General features: G+C 42.2%; 1 protein-coding gene across 1 annotated transcript in view; it reads left to right on the forward strand.

Moving 5' to 3' along the window:
- Positions 1–24,544, forward strand: part of CTNNBL1 (beta-catenin-like protein 1) — a gene marked incomplete at its 5' end in the record, with an annotated part of 138,913 nt that overhangs the window by 65,652 nt on the left and 48,717 nt on the right. Inside the window, 1 exon segment of the mRNA NM_001315760.1 lies at positions 11,838–12,015. Within this exon segment, the coding sequence (NP_001302689.1) occupies positions 11,838–12,015 (178 nt within the window).

Here is a 24,544-nt window from a genome sequence, read left to right on the forward strand (position 1 = left end):
GTTAACATGCATAATCTTTTCTCTACCTTCTTGAACAGATCATATATAGTTATGACTGTTTTAATGTCTTTGTCTTCTAATTCTCTCATTTCTGTTATTACTGATGATTTTTCTTCTCTTTATGGTTAATGTTTTCCTGCCTCTTTGAATGTCTGAATGCTTGTTAAGTATTTACTGAAATTCATATTTTGTTAATTTAACTTAGATTTTTTTTTGTATACTTATAAATATTCCTGAACTTTGTTCTAGGTTGTAGTTAAATTGAAAATGGTTTGTTCCTTTTGAGGCTTACTTTTAAGCTCTGTTAGGTGAGACTAGTATTTAGTTTATGGCAAATATAACTCCTTACTAAAGCAATGCTCTTCTGAATACTCTATCTGCCTCATTGGGAATTCACAAGGTTTTTCCACTGCAACTGGTGGAATCACAAACTATTCCTGGCCCTGGTGAGCTCTAGGGATTGTTTCTCCTCTTCTTTTATGTAGTTCCTTTCTACAGCTTCGGTTGGTTTCCTCACATGTGTGTTCTAATCAGTTTTCAATTGAAGACTCAGAGGAGACTCTCTTCAGCTCTTGTTTCTGGTACTGTGCCCTGTGACTCCAGCCACAGTGGTCTCCCCAGACTTCCCACTGTGTCTTCTCCCTAATCCAAAGCCTAGAAACTCTCCTAGTAGCCATTTGGACTCATTGCATCTGTTTCCTTCTCTCAGGGATCACTGTCCTGTGCTACCTGATGTCAAGGGGCTGAAAACCATTGCTTTGTACTTTTTTTTTTTTTTTTTTTTTTTTGTCTTTTTGTTATTGTTGTTGTTGTTGCTATTTCTTGGGCCGCTCCCGCGGCATATGGAGGTTCCCAGGCTAGGGGTTGAATCGGAGCTGTAGCCACCGGCCTACGCCAGAGCCACAGCAACGCGGGATCCGAGCTGCGTCTGCAAGGTACACCACAGCTCACGGCAACGCCGGATCGTTAACCCACTGAGCAAGGGCAGGGACCGAACCCGCAACCTCATGGTTCCTAGTCGGATTCGTTAACCACTGCGCCACGACGGGAACTCCTGCTTTGTACATTTTGTTCTTTGTTTGTTTAGGGCATGGGATGGGATGTAAATTCAGTCCCTGTTATTCCTTCTTGGCCCAAAGTGGAAGTCCAACTGTATATTATATATTTTTAAAAGTACATTCTAAACTGTATTTCCTTACCATTTATTACTGGTGTGGATAGTAACGCACTTAACTTTTGTGCATTGATCTTTTATTAACACTTTGCTGTGTTATATATTGGTCAGGTTTTGTTGCAGTAACAACCCCCAAGTCTCAAGGACTTTCAAATGATGAATGTTTCTTTTTTACTCCTGGTACATCTGTCCCTGGCTGTCTGAACTCTGCCTTACAGCTTTATTTTGGGATTTAGGCTGTAGGAGCAGTGTTTAATGGAATGTGACTCTCTTATGGCAGAGCAAAAAGATAGGATAATGCAGTAAATCTTAAAACTTCTCTAAAGACACTTATGTTACATTCCCATTTAATTGGCCAGAAAAAGTCACATGGGCTAACCTGATGTCTATAGTGGGAGGAGGATGTATAGGCAGTGGTATATTAGAGCTGGTTCATATAGGCTCATGAGAGCTGATTGTACACATCTCTTTCCAACGCTGTTTAGTGACATCATGTTGGTAACTTAAAATCAACTATGGCAGGAGTATTTACAGAATGTAATTTGTCAAACACAACAAATCAGTACTTTCTTCCTGGAGAACTAAACTTTTAGTTGCAAACCACCGGATATCTGCCTCTTTTAGAGAATAGCAGTTAATAGTTGAGAAAAAGATGATTTTCTATCAAATTTCATTTTAATAATTTGTATTTGTGTGTGTGTTTAAGTTTTACTAGCTATACTTCTTACCTCTAGTAAGAGTAGTGATGAAAGGCAAAATTGTCTTATTTCTGGTGTTAAAAGGAATGCATGGAGTTCCCTTTGTGGCTCAGTGGTTAACAAACCCAACTAGTATCCATAAGCATGCGGGTTCGATCCCTGGCCTCGATAAGTGGGTTAAGGATCTGGCATTGCTGTGAGCTGTGGTATATGTCACAGACGAGGCTCGGATCCAGTGTTGCTGTGGCGGTGGCTTAGGCCAACAGCTACAGATCCGATTCGACTCCTAGCCTGGGAACCTCCATATGCCTCAGGTGCGGCCCTAAAAAGACAAAAAAAAAAAGAAGGAATGCATTTTACCATTGAGTATAATTTTGCTTTAAGTATTTTGGAGATAGCATTTATCATATTAAGGAAATTTCTCTTTATAATGTCACAGATTTCACATAATTAATCAATCGGTTTTATCAAATGCCTTTTCTGTATTTATTGAGATGGTATTTTGTAATTTAGTGAAAATTGCACTAAGGAATTTTCTGATGTTGAACTAACCTTGCATTCCTGGGATGAGCCCATCTTTTTTTATATTTTCTAGAATTCTGTATTTTATTTAGGAATATTATGCTTATATGTACAAATGAAATTGGCCTGTAATTTCACTCTGAGAAAGGTTCTGGTATCAAAGGTTGTTTATTGTTTGTTTGTTTTAGCTTTTTTAAATGAGTTGAATAATGTTTCTTATTTTTCTGTTTTCCGTATGAGTTTAAGTAAACTTGGAATTATTTCCCTCTTGAATGCTTGGTAGAACTTGATATGATACCTTCTGAACCTTGAATTTTCTTTGAGAGAAGATTTTAACTAGTTCTCCATTAAGATTGTTTTGTTTTTCTTGAGTCAGTTGGTAAATATATATTTTCCTAGGGATTTGTCCATCTCACCTGTCTACCAAGTTTATGGCATAAAATTATTCCTGTGTTCTATTGTTCTTAATGCCTGCTCTATCTGCAGTTTTTCCTCTTTCTATTCATTCCCATTATTATTTATTTGTGGTTTTTTTCCCCTTCTTTTTTTTTGTTTTTTGTTTTTTGATCACTCTCGCTAGAGGTTTGTCAATTTTACTAGTCATTTTGAAGAACCAGACTGGTCTTTGTTGATTTTCTTTATTAAGGATTGGCAACTAAAGGCCTGTGGACAAAAATCTGTTTGAGACCTGTTTTTCTATGGCCAGCAAGCTGAGAAACTAAGAATGGCTTTTATCCCTTAAAAGCATTATAAATGTTTTAAAACACACACACAAAGAAAAAGATTCCACAGGACCATATGCGGCCCTTTAAACCTAATGTATTTTCTTTCTGGCCCTTTAAATAAAGTTTGCCAGCCTGCTACCCTGTACTCCCTAGAGTCTTAGGTTATTGGTCACTGATTAATTTATCTTACTTCACTGTCTGCTCAGCCATGCTCTTGATTGGTTTCTCTGCATATCTAGCCCACCATAGTGTTAGAAACAAAAAAAAAATCTTACCTCTGTTTTCTACATATTTGTTTTGTTTTCTGGAATAGGCAGTCAAGTAGTGCTTGATACCAGTGGTTTATAAAAAAAAAAAAAAAGGATGGGAATAGAAATGGAAAAACGTATCTGGCAGTGTAGAAAGGACATCATTATTCTATTTTAGTGGTGGGATCTCTCTTAGCATCTGCCGTAGCAACAGTGCTCTTTGGCGCGTAGCTTGAGAGCAGCTATGAACTTAGTCATATTGATCTTACAGTCTAATTCATAGAAATCTGGGATCCTGAAAAGTGATAGTATATTTGGGGATCTAAAAGGAAATGAATTTAATCATGTACATTGTAAAGCAAACAAAAATGATCTCATATGGATTTATCCTAGTTTTTTGCCAGAAGAAAAGTTTATGGTTCAGAGTATCTTTTAAAGAATGCCTGTCACTTTTTTTTTTTTTTTTTTTTTAGTTCCTCAGTCTCTTTTGGCCAAGGAGGGGGAGTGCACTTTACCTCTTTTTTTTACTTGTCCTTCAAATAAGTTTCCTCCAGGGTTCAATCCCTCTTTTCTGTATATTTTCTGTACCCTTTCAGGATAGTTAGTCTTCATGTCATTGATTACTAACCATAGAGTTCATCATTCTTACACATTTCTCCCTATTTTCAATCTCATTCCTTGACTTCAAATCCTTAAGTCTAAGCTGGATATCATTGCCACATCCCACGTGCACCTCAGATTCAATCTGAAACAACCCTTTTTATTCTTAGTCTGCTGTTACTTTGCCTTTTTTTTTTTTTTTAACCTTTGTCTCTGCCTCTAATGTAGTTTCCCTTTCTTTTGCTTCTTCTCCCTGCCACCCCCAGTACTGCCCAGTCTACTTGGCAAGTATAATCGTTCTAATACACAAAGTCAGCAGGCTTCATTTTTTGCTGCTGCCCTTCTTGCTCTTTATAGTCCAGCATCACTTCCCTGCGTGCCCCATGCTTACTCCTGCCTTTGCATGTGCTATTGTTTCCTTCTGCGTGAAATACCCTTTCCCTTTTTGACCTCTCTGGGAAGGACATCCAGTGAAGCTTGGTTCAGCCATCATCTCCTTTGTGAGGCCTCCCTGCCTCATCGTCAGCCCTCCTTCCTGCATTCATGTTATATGTATATGTCTCCACTGCGGTGCTTGACTCTTCTCAGAATACCATTGTCTGCACAGCTGTCTCCCCTGTGAACTGAGTTCCTCCTCGGGAGTATGAGCTGTGCCTCTCTCTCTGCATCCTCAACTTCGTATCTGGTAGCTGTTAGGTTCCTCAAAAATATCTGATGAAAGAACCAAAAAAAAATTATACTCCGAAAGCATGTTCGTTACAGCAGTTTTTGTATAATAAAGAATAAGCTAATGAAAACCTCAATGGAAACTTCCCTCTCCTCACCCTTCCTCCTCATCAGAAGGTTCAGGAGTTCCCTTGTGGCACAGTGGATTAAGGATCTGGCATTGTCACTGCTGTGGCTCAGGTCAGAACTGTGGTGTGGGTTCGCTTCCTGGCCCAGGAGCTTCTCCATGCCATGGGCACGGCCGGAGGTAAAAGAAATAAAAAGTTCACTTTGGCAGAGGAGGGAGCATTTCGTGACTCTCAGTCGTTTCCCACAACCACCCATTTTGTGGAGGCTGGCGTTCAATTTGGCCCTGGCATGATCGACAACCTGATGTACCCAGCCAAGACTAAGATAAACTACTTGTCCTCAAGTAGAATAAATATTTCAAATAAAGTCAACCCAAGAAAGTCAGGCCAAACAGCTATTGATTGCTAAAAGCCTGAACTTGAGCCCAATGAATATTCCAAAGTTCACCTCCATGCAGCTTGCCTAAATGGTGATCAATATGCAATTACTGCCCCCTTTAAACGTGTCTCACACTACCTACCCGAAGAAGGGTTTTACTTTTAAAATCTTTTGTTTGTTGAATTTGCTTAGGCAGAGGAAAAAAGAGAGTGACTTGGCTAAACCAGGGTCCTTTACCTTCAGTATTTCAAACAGTTCTGTGTTATACCTGAAATGGTTTGAGTGTATGCTGAACAGTAACTGAAGGTGCCCTGTTACATGACCGTCATTCATTTCAAGAGGACTTTTTCTGAGTGGCTACACACCAAGGATATTGTATCTCCATTTCCTAATTTCTTCTCACATGATTATCCGCCCTAGTCATAACCTTTGTAAATTTAAGCTTGTAGAACAGGATGCTAAAGATCAGCTGCAGTGAAAACAAATATATTATTTGTCTAGTTTCCTTTTTAGAATTTCATCTTGGTGCAAAAAACCCCATTCTGTTGAATTTAGACATTTGTTTACCCTGCTCCTGATACTTAAGATTTCATATCTCACAAACAAGGCCTTTTTACCACTCCAGGAGTCAGAACTCTATGCTTTTGTCTTATTCTCTTAAATACGCTCCCTGACCCTAAGCTCTGTTGCTCCCTTTCTCGCACTCCTGCCAGATTAAGCTTTCTAAAATCTGTCTATGTAGTGCCTTTCTCTTCTTAAACACTTCATGGCTTTTCAACATCTACAGCATGGAGCCAGGTTCCCCGGCAGCACATCCAGGGCCTGTCATGACCTGTCCCTGCTCACCTCCCTTCTGTCACCTTCCACCCCCTTCACTCATAGTCCCCCCAGGTGGCAGGTTCTTACAGACCTCCTAAACCTTTGCGCGTGCCTCTGGCCCACCACTGCCGCCTTCTCTGCCCGGCAAATACTCATTCTTCAGACTCAGTTCAGATGTCATCTCACTTGACACCTTCACTCATTTCTCCTGGGTAGAGTTAATTATCTCTACCTCTCACCTCCTTGGACTTAATTTCCGTTGCTCTGGGCTTTTGAAATTATTTTTATTTACCTGTTCTTAAATTGGTTGAAGACGGGGAGCTCACAATTCCTAGTAACTAGTGCAGTGCCTGCTGCATGGAGGCACATGCTCAGTAGTCACTTTTTTTTCCCCCTTTCTTTTATTTAAACTCAGTCATTGGGTTGAATGTCATTTGTGAGTATCTGTGGATTGTTTCGATTAGTCCCACAGCAAGGGGGCTAAAGGTAGGAATATTCACAATAATCCTTGATCTTTTGAGGTTGGCACGTAGTAGGATGACCAGCTATCTCGGTTTGCCTAGGACTGAGGGGTTTCCCAGGATGCAGTACTTACAGTGCTAAAAATGGAACTATCTCAGGTAAACCAGGGTCGTCAGCCCCCAAGGGCACTGTCAGCAAGCTATTTATCTACTCCCCTTTCCTTCTCTAGTTGGAACCCAATCCTGGCTGGCTATTCTGACCCAGGATAGCATCTTTTGCCGTCATTGACATTTTAAAAGCATTTTAATAGCATTTCCTCTATAAAAAACTATCCAAAGGGATATTATTTCTAATTCCTCTTCTTTGGCTTTCAGGAAAGAAATTGGATGAAAGGCTTTGGGTTATGTTATTACCACTTTTTTGATCAGACTTGCTTCTCCTTTTGCCTGATCATTTACCTTGCTCCATCTATTAATTCTCCCCTCTGTCTTCCATTTCCTCATTCCCATTGGCTTCTTGACACCCTAAAATACAATTAAATTGTCTGAATTCTTAACAATAATAATTTAAGGTGTTTCCGTCATGGCTCAGTGGTTAACAAACCCAACTAGCATCCATGAGGACATGGGTTCGTTCCCTGGCCTCGCTCAGTGGGTTAAGGATCCGGTGTTGCAGTGAGCTGTGGTGTAGGTTGCAGACACGGCTGGGTTCCTGCATTGCTGTGGCTCTGGCATAGGCTGGTGGCTACAGCTCTGATTTGACCCCTAGCCTGGGAATCTCCATGTGCCATGGGTGTGGCCCTAAAAAGACAAAATAATAGTAACAATAATAATAATTTTAAAAAATCTTTAAAAATCTTTCCTCTTAAGCTGATGGACTCTCTTGGCTTTACTAATGGGTAGCCCACACTCAGCCATCTTAATCCTTTCAAATATTACATATGTGTCTGTCTTTTCTCATATTCCCCAAAATACATGTAATCTCCTTGTCTCTCTTTAAAGCAACCAACACATAGAGGTCTCAGAACCAACATGCTGGATTGTATCTTCGCCACTCTTAGAATCAGTTTTTTAATTGGAAGCCTTATTGTATCTTACAGTAAGACCAGGTGGCATGGCCTCTGATATAGCCCATGTTTCCCTCTCTGATCTGAGCTAGGAACACTGCTCTTTGGTATGCTTTGAACATGCCAGCCTACTGTTCTTTGGCCATGCCGGCTCATTTCTACCTTGGGGCCTTCGTACTCTCACTTCCTTCTGCCCCTACAATGTGTATGACCAATTCATTTTCATTACTCAGATCTCAATACAAATGTTACCCCTAAAGAGGCTATTCTTAATAACCTAACCTAAACTATCCTCTCCAGTCCTTACTTCACATTGCTTTGTTTCCAAGACATTTACTACTAGGTTTCAATGTTCTTGAAGGCAGAAGCCATGTCTTAATTTTTGTTTTTCTCTTGTATCTACCACAATTCTGAGTAAGTGCTCAGTAAACATTGAATATTGGCTTGGTTAATTTACCAGCTACACTAAGATATGAAATGACTGATTTGTTCCTCTCTACCCCATGTAGTGTTAAAACAATGTAACTTTATAGAAAATTATATTCCTTAGAGAAGTATTTATAAGAGCAGTAGCTAGTGGCAGGATTATTTTATGACTTGAAGGGGAAATCACCTTTATTTTTTTCTTGAAAATAGTTAATTTTTTCTAATTTTAAAAAGTACTACATGTTCATTGTGAAAAAAAGAAAAACAAGGAGTTCCTGTCGTGGCGCAGTGGTTAACGAATCCGACTAGGAACCATGAGGTTGCGGGTTCGGTCCCTGCCCTTGCTCACTGGGTTAACGATCCGGCATTGCCGTGAGCTGCGGTGTAGGTTGCAGATGTGGCTCAGATCCCGCGTTGCTGTGACTCTGGCGTAGGCTGGCAGCTACAGCTCCGATTCGACCCCTAGCCTGGGAACCTCCATGTGCAGGAGTGGCCCAAGAAATGGCAAAAAGACAAAAAAAAAAAAAAAAAAAAACACTGAAAAGTAGAAAAAGGAATAATAAGATGCAGAAAAGGCATTGATAAAATCCAACCCCTTTTTATGATAAAAATACTTAAACTAGGAATAGAAGGGAACTTCTTTAACCTTTAATATAGAGTATCTTCAAAAGATTCACAGCTAACATTATATTTAATTGTGAAAGACTGGGTGTTTTCCCCCTAAGATGAGCAATAAGACAAGAAGGTTCACCTTCACCACTTCTATTCAGCATTGTATGAGAGGTATAACCAGGGCAATTAGGCAGTGAAGTGAAATAAAAGGCAACCAGATTGGAGAGGAAGAAGTAAAACTATCTCTATTTGCAAATGATATGATCTTGTTTTTAGAAAATTCTAGGGAGTCCACCAAAAACTATGAGAACTAATGAGCTCAGCAAGGTTGCAAGATCTAAGATTCATATGCAAAAATCTGTCGTATTTCTTTACACTTGCAATGAACAATGCAAAAATGAATCCAAGAAAACAATTTCATTCACACCCACCATAAAGAAAAATACCTAGGAATAAATTTCACAAAAGAAATGTTAAACTTTTACTCTGAAACTACAAAACATTGTTGAAAGAAATTAAAGAAGATCTAATGAATGGGAAAAAACCATCCCATATTCATAGATGAGAAAACAGTTTGTTAAGATAGCATTACTCCTCAAAGTGATCAACAGATTTAACACAATTCCTATGAGAATTACAGCTAGCTTCATTGCAGAAATTGACAAGCTGATCCAAAAATTCATGTGGAATTGCAAGGGACTTAGAATAGCCAAATAGTCTTGACAAAGAACAATGTAGAAGTCCCGATTTTAAAACTTACTACAATGCAGAGATCCCATTGTGGTGCAGTGGAAACGAATCTGACTAGGAACCATGAGGTTGCAGGTTTGATCCCTGGCCTCGCTCAGTGGGTTAAGGATCTGATGTTGCCGTGAGCTGTGGTGTGGGTTGCAGATGAAGCTCGGATCCACTGTGGCTGTGGCTCTGGCGTAGGCCAGCAGCTATAGCTCCAATTGGACCCCTAGCCTGGGAACTTCCATATGCTGCGAGTGCAGCCCTAAAAAGCAAAAAAAAAAAAAGCCCATAAAACAAAAAGCTTACTACAATGCAATGGTAATGAAAACAATGTGGTAGTGACATAAATTAATGGGATATAATTGAGAATCCATAACCATGTATATCTATGGTCAGCTGATTTTCAGCAAGAAACCAAGACCATTAAATGGGAAAAGAATAGTCTCTTCAACAAATGGTACTAGGACAGTTGGATGGACACATGCAAATGGATGAAGTTAGACCCTTACCTCACACCACATACAAAAATTAACTCACAATGAATTAAAGGTCTAAATGTAAGAACTAAAACCATTCAACTCTTAGAAAAAAACGTAGGTGTAAATCTTCATGACATTGAGTTTGGCAATGGTTTCTCAGGCAAAAGCACAAACAGAAGAGACTAATAGAAAGTTTTGTGTTTCAGAGGGCACTGTCAAGCAAGTGAAAAGATACGGCCTAGAGTGGAAGAAAACATGTGCAAATCATTTATCTAAGGGACGTGTATCTAGAATAAAGAATTCTTACAACTCAATAATAAAGAGTTAAGCTAACTTAAAAATGGACAAAGGAGAGTTCCCCTTGTGGCTCAGTGGGTTATGAACCCAACTAGTATCCTTGAGGATGCAGGTTTGATCCCTGGCCTCCCACAGAGGGTCTGGGATCCAATTTTGCTGTGAGCTGTGGTGTATGTAGGTTGCAGATGTGGCTCAGATCCTGCATTGCTGTGGCTGTGGTGTAGACCAGCAGCTGTAGCTCTGATTCTATCCCTAGCCTGGGGACTTCCATATGCTGCAGGTGCAGCCCTAAAAAAAAGGCAAAGGATCTGAATAGACATATCTCCAAAGAGGATATACAAATGGCCAATAAATACATGAAAAGATGCTTGACATTGTTAGTTGTCAGGAAAATGCAAATCAAAACCAGGAGATACCATTTCACACCCAGTATGATAGCTAGAACCAAAAATTCAGACGATAAGTTATTGGTAAGGATATGGAAAAATCAAAACACTTACATGCTACTGGTGGGAATTTAAAATGGAACAGCCACACTGGAAAAGTCTGATGGTTCCTCAAAAGGTTTAAACATAGAGTAACAGAGTTCCCATCGTGGCTCAGTGGTTAACAAATCTGATTAGGAACCATGAGATTGCGGGTTCGATCCCTGACCTTGCTCAGTGGGTTAAGGATCCGGCATTGCCATGAGCTGTGGTGTAGGTCGCAGACGCGGCTCGGATCCCGCATTGCTGTGGCTCTGGTGTAGGCTGGCAGCTGCAGCTCCGATTCAACCCCTAGCCTGGGAACCTCCATGTGCAGGAGCGGCCCAAGAAATGGCAAAAAGACAAAAAAAAAAAAAAGCAAAAACCATAGAGTACCAAATATCCTAGCAGTTTCACTCCTAGGTGTGCATATACCCAAGAGAAATGAAAACATACATCCACACGAAAATGTGTACATGAATATGTATAGCAGCATTATTCATAATAGCCAAAAGGTAAAAACACCCCAAATGTCTATCAATGGATGAATGGGTAGAAAAGTGGGACATATCCACACAGTGGACTATTATTCAAGCTTAGAGAAGAATGAACGACTGATTCATGCTACAACATGAATGAAACTTGAAAACATTACACTAGGTGAAAGAAGCCAGTCACAAAAGACTGTATATGGTATGATGCTATTTACTTGAAATGTCCAGAGTAGGCAGAGACAGAAAGCAGATCGGTGGTTGTTTAGGGCTGGGACGGGAGGAGGAAGGTAGACAGGCGATGGCTTGTGGGTAGAGGATTTCTTGACAGGGTTATGAAAATATCCTGTCATTGGCTAGGGCACATACCTGTGAATATTCTTACATTTTAAGTGGGTGAATTTTATGGGATGTGAATTGTACAGCTTGACAGAGCTGTTAAAAAGAAAGAAAAAGGAATACTAGGTGATCGAAAATCCTACCACCTTGAAGTAACCTGTTACGTCTTCTCAGTCTCTTTTAATGCATATTTTTACATAATTGAGGTAATGCTTTATATGGAATTTTGGGTATTATCTTTTGAGGTTACCATTCTGACTATAAGAATTTGTTCGTCCTGTTACACTCGCTGCTAGTTGTTGATAGGTGTGTACTATTCCTTGTAGATATACTATTGTAATTTTCTCACTGGTGGACATTTAAATTGTTTTGTTTTTATTTTTCTTTTTTCCTATTATAGTAAGTACTGCACTTACTTTATAAGTAAAGTAAATACACTTTTTTTTTTTTTAAACAACACTAACATACCAGTGAGATGCTTTATGTAAAACGTTTTTTTCTTCCCAGAGAAAAGAAGATTTCCCGGAGCAGTGCCCTGAAGGTGCTGGACCATGCCATGATTGGACCTGAGGGCACGGACAACTGCCATAAGTTTGTTGACATTCTTGGCTTAAGAACCATCTTTCCCCTTTTTATGAAGTCTCCCAGGAAGATCAAGAAAGTGGGAACCACTGAGAAGGAGCATGAAGGTAAGTTCATGGGAGAAGGCAGCCTAACTTAGGTGCATTAGGAGAAGTGGGGAAAGTGAGGGCTACTTTGAAAAGCTCTGTTGTGCAGCTGAGGCGTCGACTCTGACGCAGAAGAGTGCTACTTTTTTCTTTTTCGTCTTCTTATTTTCTATGTAACCTGGAGACTCCCGATCACTGATGGCCTTTGTTGCCCTGGTTCTCTGCTTGTTTGAATCCTAGCGGTTCCATCCCCTTCTGGCCTGTTAATAAGTCTGTGCGTGAAGGTTTTGTTTTCTTCACTATAATTTGTAGCGCGGTGTCTCTCTGATGGAAGACCCTTTTGAAAAGAGTAATGAGGTGGCAACACATGTCACCTCCAGAGTAGTGCTTTCATGTATTTCTGTATTAAAGTATGATTCAGCCAACATCAGGAATTGCCGAAATAAACTATTTACAGCCCAGGTTCCCCTTTTTATGTTTCTCTCCCCTGATGGTGCACCCTCCCAGCAAAATGCCATGAATTGCAGGGCAGTGAGCAGAGTGGATACTGCGAGGCCCCACTCTTCCTGCTATTGTCTAGTGGCCTGGTGCAGCCCTCCCCCCCAGTAAATAGCCACAGCTCAGTCGGGAAAGCCCAAGATTTATGAGCATTGGCAGTTCTGCTGGAGGCTAACAGACTCTTGCACTGGGGAATTTACATGGTTGGGTGGTTAAAGTGTGGGGAGGGGGCAGAGAGAGGGCTGAGGAAGTCTTGTGTGAAAGAGGAGAACCTGGGCTGATTGGCTGGCTACTTTGGTTGTCTTGTCAGAAGTTAACATCTATCCCTTGGTTTGGCTGGTTTTTCCCACCAGTAATTGGTGGAACAGCATAGATCTGCAGGATCTTTTGCATTCCTTACCCTCCTGGACAAAAGTTTGAGAGTTCCTCTCTCACCTCAGATTGACTTGGCTTCATCTCTTCCGACTTGCAGTGGCTAAAGGGAAGGTGATGTGACATATCTTCAGCAGTCACCTCCAGTGATATCTCCTCTGATCAAATCACCTCTCCAGAGAAGCAGAAAGTCTGTCAGGGGGAGAATTATGGACTGGAGATCTGAGCACACATAGAATTCAATTCACCTCAAATTGGATACTGACCAAACACCAACTGTGGACATGTTAACTCCACTGTTGGTCTTTGTTCTTTCCTCAATGGAAACTCAGCAGAATGAGACTATGGGAGAGGGAAAAGGTGATCTTAGCAATCTATCTGGTAGATAAAATTTTGGAGATGATCACCATTCATTGAAAACCTGGCCTACTCCTAGCACGGCTACAATTATGTGCTGTCTGATTTGGGCCTCACAAGCCATGAAGTAAATGGTGGTGTCCTTGTTTTTTATTTTATTTTATTTATTTTTTATTATGGTTGTTTTACACTATTCTGTCAATTTCTGACATACAGCAAGGTGACCCAGTCATACGCGTACATATACTTTTTCTCATATTATCTTCCATCATGTTCTATCACAAGTGTTTGGTATAGCACAGGTATCCTTGTTTTTTTGGACAAAGAAAATCAGGTGAGAAGAGAACCAAGCTGTGGTTTTATAGCCACCTAGCTGTGTGACTTTAGACCCTTTGCTTAACTTCTCTAGACTACGTTTTCCTTCCCAGTCTTTAAAATGCAGAAACTAGACCAGTGAGCTAGAAGCTGTGATATCCGTACCGTAAGATCCTGAGGCACAGGCCTCAGTTGTCATGGTTTTGTCCTATAATCCAGGAAACTCCTCCAGAACTGTGTGGCTGAGCTGCTGGGTTCTGTCGAGAGGCTTGCTGCTACATCTTGGGCATGCTTGAAGAAAGTGAAAGAAAACAGCCCTGATTTAGCAGGCTCTTGCTCTGTGTGCATGGTGCTGAGAAGAGAAGTGACAGATTCGGTGAGCAGCTGTTTTCCTTCTGAAAAAACGTGCCCGGTGGCATGCTGGTAACAGTACATTTGCTTTAGAGTGCCCGTGTTAGGAATTCGATAACATTGTATTAGTGAGGGCAATGGCTTGGTAAGACAGCTCCTGGAAGGCGTGTTTGGACCCTAATGGCTGGTGAGGATGGGAGGAGCTCTGCATCCTGAATACACCAGCACCCCGAGAGAAGTGAACCCCAAGAGGATAACACAGCCCTGGCCGGATTCCTACCCCTTCTAGCTCCTGCTGCTCCTGGCTGTGAGTAGTAGGTGAGAGTGGAGCAGGGCAGAGCAGGGGCACATTGTGCAGGATTTCTTTGTCTTACCTCCTGGGTGACTCTCTGTGAGCTGACCTTCCTGAAGCAAGCGGACCAGGTCTGTGGGGTTAGCCAGAGCCACATAGCCCCAGACCATCAGGAGTATTTGCAAAGACATCTAGCCTCAGGTTTCCACCAGGCTCTTGCCTGCATCTGTAACAATTTTCTCTGACCTGTCTGCCTGGCTACCTTTAAGTCATCATTCAAGTCCTTAGTTTTGATGTCACTTTCTCAGGGAGGCATAGCATAAGTTCCTAGGCTAGAATAGAGCCTCCTATTAAATGGATTCTTGGACCCAGGCCTAGCCCTTAAGATTATGGAACCAATGACATGGCCCTATCACCTGCAGGTTCCAGGGCCTAGCCCCATGCTTGGCATGGGGTAGATGCACAGTATATGTTTACTGACTGCATGACTGAACAACCACTTCCCTAAAAGACAAACAGAGATTTGGGGCTCACCCCAGAGCCCCACATGGTTGAGTCAGTACAGTTGGTGGTTGATGGTCATAAGCCTGGGGTCAGTGGTCTTTCACCCAGCTTGTCTGGAAGCCAAAACAAGTGGATCTCTAGCCTTCAATTTTTCTTTGTCTCATGAGCTTCAAAATTATGGCAAAACCCCTCCCTGTCTCCTTAAGAATCATGTTATAGACAGAACTTCCTTATAGGTGAGGCCATCCTAGGACAAGCTCCTTTTGGTAATCCAGCAACTCCTAGTAAAGCACACTGGTCTGGGAATCAGCTTGTCAGTCCAGAGGGCTCTGAAGGGCTGACCTGCACTCTTCCCTGTCTTGTCAAACTCAGGGGCTTGTCCCCTATCAGTGTGAAGTTCATCCTGGTCCAGTCTCAGCCCCTGTCGCCTCTCAGGACCTCCCCCAAACTGCTGTGGTAGCAGTACAGCCTCATGCAGTACAGATGGATCCACTGCTTGTCAACTGTGTGATCCTGGATTGATTCCTAAACTCTGAGCCTTACTTGCCCCTTCTGTAAAAGACTAGATGTGCCACATCGGGTGGTTGTGAGGTCAGGTGAGCTGACACATAAATGTAGCACAGAGCCCAGAATGGAGTAGGCACAGAGCCCAGAATGGAGTAGGTGGTTTAAGTTTTCTCCTCTATGAAATCTGACTCCAGTTTTGCCCACCCTGGCCTTGGTCAGACTGGCCTGCAGTCTAATTGCTGTATGATAGTCACATGAGAATGGACAAACTCATCTTGACCGGAATGTCAGGGGTCATGATATGCTAAATAGTGGGGTGGCATACAAACAACTGTGTTCCCAAAGCCAGCAAATGGGGAGAGAGAAGAGATGCTCTAGATTTAACTGATTCTAGAGGGGAGGGAAGAAGCAAAAACCACCCTTCTAGCCTAGAATTGCTGGTAATTTAGTTCTTCTTTTGTGAGTTGGAATGGAGGAGAAAAAGAATTATTGTAATTGAAATCCATTCTGGTTTGCATAATAAAACCTTCAGAAATAGATCCTGGAGGCACTTAGCTTGGGGGATGGGTTAGAAAGAAAAAAAAAATTGCCCTTGGGTGCAATAGCATGATTGGCCGCCTCCTTGGTTTTATAAAGAATAGCACAGTATATTTTGTCTCCTTGGAATTAACTACTTCAGAATAGAAGGGAAGAGAAAAAGAGCTGGGATCCAGAAATGGCATTTGACCTTTACTTCTTGTCTCTTTTAAAAATTCTTATTAAAATAGGTCCAATTTTCCTTGTATTGCTTCATTAGGTAGGTGAGTTATTGAATTTATAGCAGTTCTAGTTAATTGTGCTGTTTTAACATGGTTCCCCTGGAGGCTATTGTGAGCTTTAAGGGGGTGAGCTACCGAGCAGTGTGTGGGTGTGTGGTGTGCATGCTAGGCATATGCTCGTATTTTACCTCATCAACAGTGACAGCAGTTGATAACAGGTCACTGCTTTAAAGAATACTTTTACATTGTTGGCAAGGAATTGGAGGTGAGTCTGGTGAACTCAAGTCAGGAGGCGTGCAGTTGCCTGGTGCTTCTTGGACTCTTAATAGTGAGGAATTGCAGACCAGAGCTCCTACCACCTGCCAGGGTTGGAAGAGGGAAATCCAAAAACCTTCCCTGCAGAAAAGAAGGGAATTTAACCAAAAGAAGCATGAAAATAAACTTTTTTTTTTTTTGCCATTTTCTTGGGCCGCACCCGTGGCATATGGAAGTTCCCAGGCTAAGGGTCCAATCAGAGCCATAGCCACCAGCCTACACCACAGCCACAGCAACGTGGGATCCAAGCCACATCTGCGACCTACACCACAGCTCACGGCAACGCCGGATCCTTAACCCACTGAGCAAGGCCAGGGATCGAACCCACAACCTCATGGTTCCTAGTTGGATTCATTAACCATTGAGCCACGATGGGAACTCTTTTTTTTGTCTTTTTTGCCATTTCTTGGGCCACTCCCACAGCATATGGAGGTTCCCAGGCTAGGAGTCTAATCGGAGCCATAACCACGGCCTGCACCAGAGCCACAGCAATGCGGGATCCAAGCCGCATCTGCAACCTACACCACAGCTCACGGCAACGCCGGATCCTTAACCCACTGAGCAAGGCCAGGGATGGAACCCAAAACCTCCTGGTTCCTAGTCGGATTCGTTAATCAGAGCCACGACGGTAACTCCTGAAAATAAACATTTTTAATGTGTCCCTGGTGGGCTGTGGTTATGACATGGCATCATTTGGGGCTTTTATTGGGGCTCCTACTGTGTTCAGTAAAATTGAACAGACCTATGTGTGACAGGAACAAAATCAAATGCCTGTCCTTGGGGGGAGCTGTTCTTTCCTGGCATTTCATCTCCGGATCCCTTGCCTCACCCTGTCTCTCAGGCATTTATTTTTGTGTGGATTGGTGGTGCCTTCGCCCAGTTTTGTTTTGTTTGTTTGTCTTATTCCATATACTCTCTTTGATCTCATCTGCTACCTGCAGCCCTAACCACTATCTCTTTGTCACTGATTCCCAAATCTTCAGCCCTGTCTCTCTCCCAAGCTCTAACCAGTGTAGCTAATTAACCAGAAGGCAACTGCACTAGCTACTCAAACTCAGCTCATTCAAAACCATATCATATCCATTGCCTTCATCACCCAGGTCTCTTCTGCACTTCCTGTCCTGGTAAATGGCACCAGCCTCTACTCCGCCACCCAAGGCAGAAATTAACACCATGCTTAACTCTAATTAACCCACAGGCACAGGGTAAGACTTGGGTTGCTGTCTTGGTCCTGCCATTTACTAATTGTACAACTTTGGGAAAGTCACCTAACTTCTCTGAGCCTGTGTTTGCCCAACTGTAAAATCAGGAGCATACTGGAATCTACCTTAGGATTAGATGAAGTAATATAAATCAAGTGCTTAGCACAGCGTGTGCTTCACTAATATTAGAGGTATGATGAAGATAGGTTTCCCTTTTTTCCTGTTTTTTTTATTTTTTATTTTATTTTATTTTATTTTTATTTTTTGTCTTTTGTCTTTTGTTGTTGTTGTTGCTATTTCTTGGGCCGCTCCCGCGGCATATGGAGGTTCCCAGGCTAGGGGTTGAATCAGAGCTGTAGCCACCGGCCGACGCCAGAGCCACAGCAACGCGGGATACCGGCCTACGCCAGAGCCACAGCAATGCGGGATCCGAGCCGCCTCTGCAACCTACACCACAGCTCACGGCAACGCCGGATCGTTAACCCAGTGAGCAAGGGCAGGGACCGAACCCGCAACCTCATGGTTCCTAGTCGGATTCGTTAACCACTGCGCCACGACAGGAACTCCTTTTCCTGTTTTTTTAATAATGATTTTTATTTTTCCATTATAGTTGGTTTACAGTATTCTGTCAGTTTTCTACTGTACAGCAAAGTGACCCAGTCATACACACACACACACACACACACACACACACACACACACACACGCATTCTTTTTCTCACGTTATCCTCCACCATGCGCCATCACAAGTGACTAGATATGGTTCCCAGTGCTGTACACTGGGAAGCAGGATCTTATTGCTTATCCATTCCAATGCAATAGTTTACATCTGTTAACCCCAGATTCCCAGTCCATCCCACACCCTCCCCCTCCTTGTTGGCAACCACAAGTCTGTTCTCCAAGTCCCTGAGTTTCTTTCTGTGGATAGGTTCATTTGTGCCATATATTAGATTCCAGATATGTGATATCATATGGTGTTTCTTTCTCTTTCTGACTTACTTCTCTTAGTGTGAGAGTCTCTAGTTCCATCCATGTTGCTGCAAATGGCATTATTTTGTTCTTTTTATGGCTGAGTAGTATTCCATTGTGTATTTATACTTCATCTCATTCATCTGTCAATGGACAGTTAGGTTGTTTCCATGTCTTGGCTATTGCGAATAGAATAGTGCTACAGTAAACATACAGGTGCATGTGTCTTTTTCAAGGAAAGTTTTGTCTGAATATATGCTCAAGAGTGGGATTGGTGGTCATATGGTGGTTCTATATTTAGTTTTCTGAGGTGCCTTCATACTGTTTTCCATAGTGGTTGTACCAGTTTACGTTCCCACCAACAGTGTAGGAGGATTCCCTTTTCTCCACATCCTCTCCACTCCAGCATTTGTTCTTTGTGGACTTATTAATGATGGCCATTCTGACTACCTCATAGTAGTTTTGATTTGCATTTCTCTAATAATTGGTGATGTTGAGCATTTTTTCATGTGCTTGTTAGTCATCTGTATATCTTCTTTGGAGAAATGTCTATTCAGGTCTTTTGCCCATTTTTTCCATTGGGTTGTTGGCTTTTTTGCTGTTGAGTTGTATAAGTTGTTTGTATATTTTAGAGATTAAGCCCTTGTCAGGTACATTGTTTGAAATGATTTTCTCCCATTCATTAGGTTGTCTTTTGGGGTTTTCTCTGGTTTCCTTTGCTATGCAAAAGCTTGTTAGTTTGATTAGGTCCCATTGAGGTTTCCCATTTGTGTTCCTCTTCCTTCTACTTTGTTGGCAGTTTTAAAAGTACCACCAGAAGAAATCCTGTTCCTCCATGAAGCCGCCATTTGTAGGGGTGGACCATAAAAATGCTAGTCCTACGTGGAATGTGAGACAAAAACCTCCCCCACAGAGGACATACTAGGGGGCCCCAGGTCTTCACTTCTCCCTATCACGTAAACCGATATCTCATAAGCCCAAGCTTGAAAATCCCAAAGAGTTGGTTATAGTGCTCAGAACAATGAGCAAGTCAAGAGTAAGTGGTATTTAATTTTGAGTAATATTAAGCCATGTACTAACAGGCACTTTATGTTAAAAAGAGATGGAAACGTCTGGCTGTTGTTTTTTGTTGCTATCTGAAAACCTTATAACTGAAGCACTTCTGGATCAGTTTCTCTTCTCTCCCTTTAGCTGATTGTCTCATCCCTGACCACAGATGACAAAATGTAAGGATGCTGAAATAAGCAATGTGTTTGTTCAGAGGGTTCCTTCCTTTCATTGAGCTTGAGGGGATGATTTTGAGTGTTGCACATCTGGTTTGCTAACTGGTTCCAGTCATGTTAAGGATTAACCCCCAGGCCTTTCCCAGGTAGAGCACAGCATAGTCATTGGCCACTGAGGGTGTATTTGCTATCACTGCTCTTCTCTTGTGGGAAGAGGTGGAACACAGTTTAATAATGCCTGGCTCACATTTTATTGGGCATCTACTAATATACTCAGGGCTTTACAGGTGTGCATACTTAATAAATTAGGCACTTCTATCATATTTTTGCAGATGAGTCTCAGAGAGTTTGTTAGTTACCAAATACCTTTTAGTAAGTGAGTGACAAAAGGAGAATTTGAGCCTAGGTCTGCGTCTAACGCTTCTTCTAAGAAGCGTTCTTCACCAGCCAGTGGTCTTCTCACTGGTGTCAGAGTAGGGGAAGGAGGCTTGTCTTTGTGAGAGACAAACCTGATTTCAGATCCCAGCTCTGCTCCCAAACTAGCTGGTGGCCTTAGGCAAGTTACTCTTTCTGGACCTTGAATTCCTCTTCAATCAACAAGCCTCATAAAACTGTTCTCAAGTTGTTGTAAAGAATAATGATCATGAGCATTCTAACATAGTCTCCTATTTTTAAAAATGGTAAAATAGGGAGTTGGTAGTCTCATGGTTAGGACTTGGCGCTGTTACTGCTGCAGTTCCTGGTCTGCAACTGGGTCCCACATCAAGCCACTGCACGCCATGGCCCAAGAAAAAAATTGAAATAGTTACTGTACGGTTTCCCATTGTGGCTCAGCCCACAAACCCAACTAGTATCCATGAGGATGTGGGTTTGATCCCTGGCCTCACTTAGTGAGTTAAGGATCTGGTGTTGCTGTGAGGTATAGTGTAGGTTGCAGACGTGGCTCAAATCTCGAGTTGCTGTGGCTGTGGTGCAGGGCAGTAGCTGCAGCTCCAATTTGACCTCTAGCCTGGAAACTTCCATGTGCCCGAGGCCCTAAAAAAACAAAAACAAGTTACTGTATATCAGCTTCCTTTCAAAAATAGTCATCCTTTACTGCTCTCAGTTTTTAGGGTGTAAACTCCTTGGCTTTTGTGGGTGGGAAGCCCAGTTGTAGATCAGGAGTCCATGTGTGGTCATAAGAAGAGCTGGGTCAGCCACTGTTTATCATGGGTCATCCTCCTAATCTGGACCCTCAGTTGTAATCCCGGATGTGCTGGTCATGTCAAAATTCATCACATCTTGAATAAGATGCCAGTTTGATGCTCTTGCAGATGGTCTGTTGCTATGAATAAGAGCCCTAAAAGTAGATCAAGCAGGCTTCATTCATTCTTTTATTAGAATGAATACGCTAGCCCCTTCTTTGTGCCAGGCTTGGTGTCGTAGATGGAAGGCAAATCCTGCTAGGGAGACAGAGAAACCTGTCTTTATAGTACAAGGTAAATGGTAGAGGAGAGTGTAAGAGGCGGTGTGGGCGTGGAGCAGGGGCTCCTAGTCTAACCTGGGCGGTGGGAGAAATAGCTCCACCTTAGAAATGCGGCTCTTGAGCCAGACCTTAGGTGAAAGAATGTCAAGTGAAAAAAAAGCATGTATAAAGTAAAAGGTGGAGGGGGGGGCAGACCGCAGTGAGCTGCTCAGAATCATCTGGAATCTTGTTTAAAATGTAGTCTTCTGGACCATGTTCTCAGAGTTTGTGAATCCACCAATCTGCATAATGCTGGTGGATCTGTGTTTTTGTTAAGCTTGCCACGAGTACCCTCTGAGACCAGTCTGGCACTGCCCTTGGTGAGAAGAGCATGGCACAGATGATTAGATCAGTTAAGCAGAAGCCAGACCTTGAAGGACCCTGCGGAGCTGTTGTGAGGATTGACAGAGTTAATGTATGTACAATGCTTAGGGCAGTACCTGGCACATAGTAAGCATTCATTAATGTTAATAGTTATTGCTGTTGTTATAGTTATTTTACTATGTTGTAGTAGAAAAGAGAATTCCCCCCAAATTTTTAAGGGTCGTAGGTATAGTACTAATTTTAGTTATTTTGACTATTTTAGCTAATCTTGATAGCGAAGGCCTGGGTGGAAAGGATGGAGAAACATTTATCACTCCGGTTTTTCCTTTGAGCTTCTCATTTTGCCAGGTGGAAACTTAGTTCTTTGGTGGCAGCATTAGCTGAATTCTTATTTTGGATGTAGAATTTTCCACTGGTACATTTATTATTTTGTCAATATGTCTCTGTTAGTTTTCATTTATAATCTTGATTAAATTTTATAGAAATAGTTTAGTATGCAGTGTATCTCCTTTATAGAAGTAAAAGCGAGTACCAGGAATGCAGAAGCATCAGTCAAGAAATAGCCAAACCTTTTTAGGTTATTTCTTTAGCATTAGGTGCTGCCAAAATGAGGAAGTATCTTAGGGGCTAGGCAAAATTAACTGGTTTGCTAAACCTGGTTTATAATAACCTGGTTTATTGTGATTCAACATGTAATCTTTACTGTGACATGCTTCCTAATGTTACCATTTGGGGGCTTTGTTGGGTACTGATAGGCAAAAACCTGTCAGGTAAAAACATTCATTATGTCATTTCACCTAATCCTCAACAACCCTGTGCCCTGTGAGTTATTGCCTACATTTTACAGGTAAGAATACTGAGGCATAAAAAAGTTGCCGTGTTCTGAAGACATAGCTCGAACATGGTCTTACTAGGATTTTAAGCTAAGATTTTTCCATGGCTTCTGAAAATTGATTCATATGCAGTGCTCTTCTAATTCCTCTTCTTTTAATTATAAAGTTGCTCAGTACGAGTGGGCCTAATTTAAACTGCTTTAAGTTTCTTGTAGGTAATCAGTAGTCCTGCCCCCAGTACTGCATGAAGTCATTTCCAAACATTTTGCCCTGCCACACTTTGTTCTCCCCTTTTTGGTTTCCAGTTTTAGGGTGTAGCTGCCCCCTGAGAGTCTCCTCTCCTCATTGGCCTCTCGTACCTGAAGCTCAGCACTGCTTTAGTCTTCAGTTTCTGTTCCTGAACCTTCCCAGCTGCTAACTTTGCAATTGCCTGCCTTTGAACACCTTTACTCAGCATTCTGGCCTATTTTCTCCCTCTGTTGGCCCCTTGAGAATGTGTAGTTTTCACCCCTCATTGATCAGTGTCACTTGAAGAGCTTTGACAGAATACACCTGCCTGGACCCCTCCTCCAGGAATGCTGAGGACCAGAACTCCAAACATCTGTATTTTTTAGAAGCTCCATAGCCTGTTGCTCAGCTAGTGCTGGGACCCACTGGCCAGAATGCTCAGAGTATAAGCCTTGGTAAGCGCACTTTTGCTTTCTCTCTGGTCCAAGAGAGATTCTTGACACGATGGGTCTTAGGGGAAAGCTTGTTAAGAATATCTTTATAAGAAAACACAAAGGGAGTTCCCATCGTGGCACAGTGGTTAACGAATCCGACTAGGAACCATGAGGTTGCAGGTTCGATCCCTGGCCTTGCTCAGTGGGTTAAGGATCCAGTGTTGCCGTGAGCCGTGGTGTAGGTTCCAGACGCGGCTCGGATCCCATGTTGCTGTGGCTCTGGCATAGGCCGGCGGCTACAGCTCTGATTGGACCCCTAGCCTGGGAACCTCCATATGCTGCGGGAGTGGCCCTAGAAAAGGCAAAAAGACCAAAAAAAAAAAAGAAAGAAAAGAAAACACAAAAACACACACACAAAAAAAGAATATCTTTATTGCTTTTTCTGAACATAAATAAAAATAACCTAATGTGGAAAATTCAAGCATTGTGGAAAAAAAGGGAGGGAAAGTAAAACTCACTCCCAGTCTCACCACCCAATTACTGGAAGCGGGGTGGACGCCATCCATTGAAACATCTGTGTAAGGGGAAGGGGTTATATGTATGTGCATATGAAACTGGCAACACTTGTGATTCGAACCTAAATCCAGATTGGGACTGGAACCCACGGTTTTTAAATTAGAATCACTCACCTGGTAAGTGACTCACTGAGGTTCAGGTTCGTTGTGCCTCAGCACAAAAGGAATTCAGTGAGAGACAGTGATAGGCAAGAAATAGATTTATTAAGATAAAATGCTTTTGAGAGATACAAGCGGGCAGGCCAGAAGGCTCTGCCCCGATGTTAGGTGGGCTACAGTTTTAAAATCTGAAGGAAGTGGGGAGTAGGGAAAAAAAACACCTCTTCCTCTTTCTTCTTCAAGTAGACATCAGGCTTACATCATTAGCTCCTCCTTTGTATTCAGTAAGAGAGTATTTGACACCATAAGGTCAAACCAGGACCGTCATGGTGCTTTATTTATTCAAATCAGCAGAAGGGCGGTAACATATGCCTCCAGCCTACACCACGGCCACAGCAATCCAAGCCGCGTCTGCGACCTGCACCACAGCTCACAGCAACGCTGGATCCTTGACCTGCTGAGCGAGGCCAAGGATCCAACTTGCAACCTCACGGTTTCTAGTTGGATTCATTTCCTCTGCGCCAGGACAGGAACTCTCTGGTATGTCATCTTTCCCTTAATCTCCTGCCCTTGGTCCTAAGAGTCATCGTCTTGCTGATCTTGAATGCAGGCCTCATTTTACCTTTCACATAATGACCTTTTATTTATTTGCAAATGCTTTTATTTGTGGTTTTATAGTTAAGCAAGCCTGCTTCGTTCTGATGGCTTTCTTGAGCAGTTATTAACTTACTCCAAAATTCTCCCAAAGAACTTCCTCCAGAGTTCTCCCAAAGTTCCCTGGGTTTCTCTCTCTATCTGTGGTCTCCTATTGGGACTTCTACAGCTACCTGTGTATCTATCCTCCTCCATCCCTATCACATGTAATTTTGTATAAATAGAACCATAG

Source organism: Sus scrofa, chromosome 17, assembly GCF_000003025.6.
Source record: "Sus scrofa isolate TJ Tabasco breed Duroc chromosome 17, Sscrofa11.1, whole genome shotgun sequence".
Taxonomy (NCBI): Eukaryota; Metazoa; Chordata; class Mammalia; order Artiodactyla; family Suidae; genus Sus; species Sus scrofa.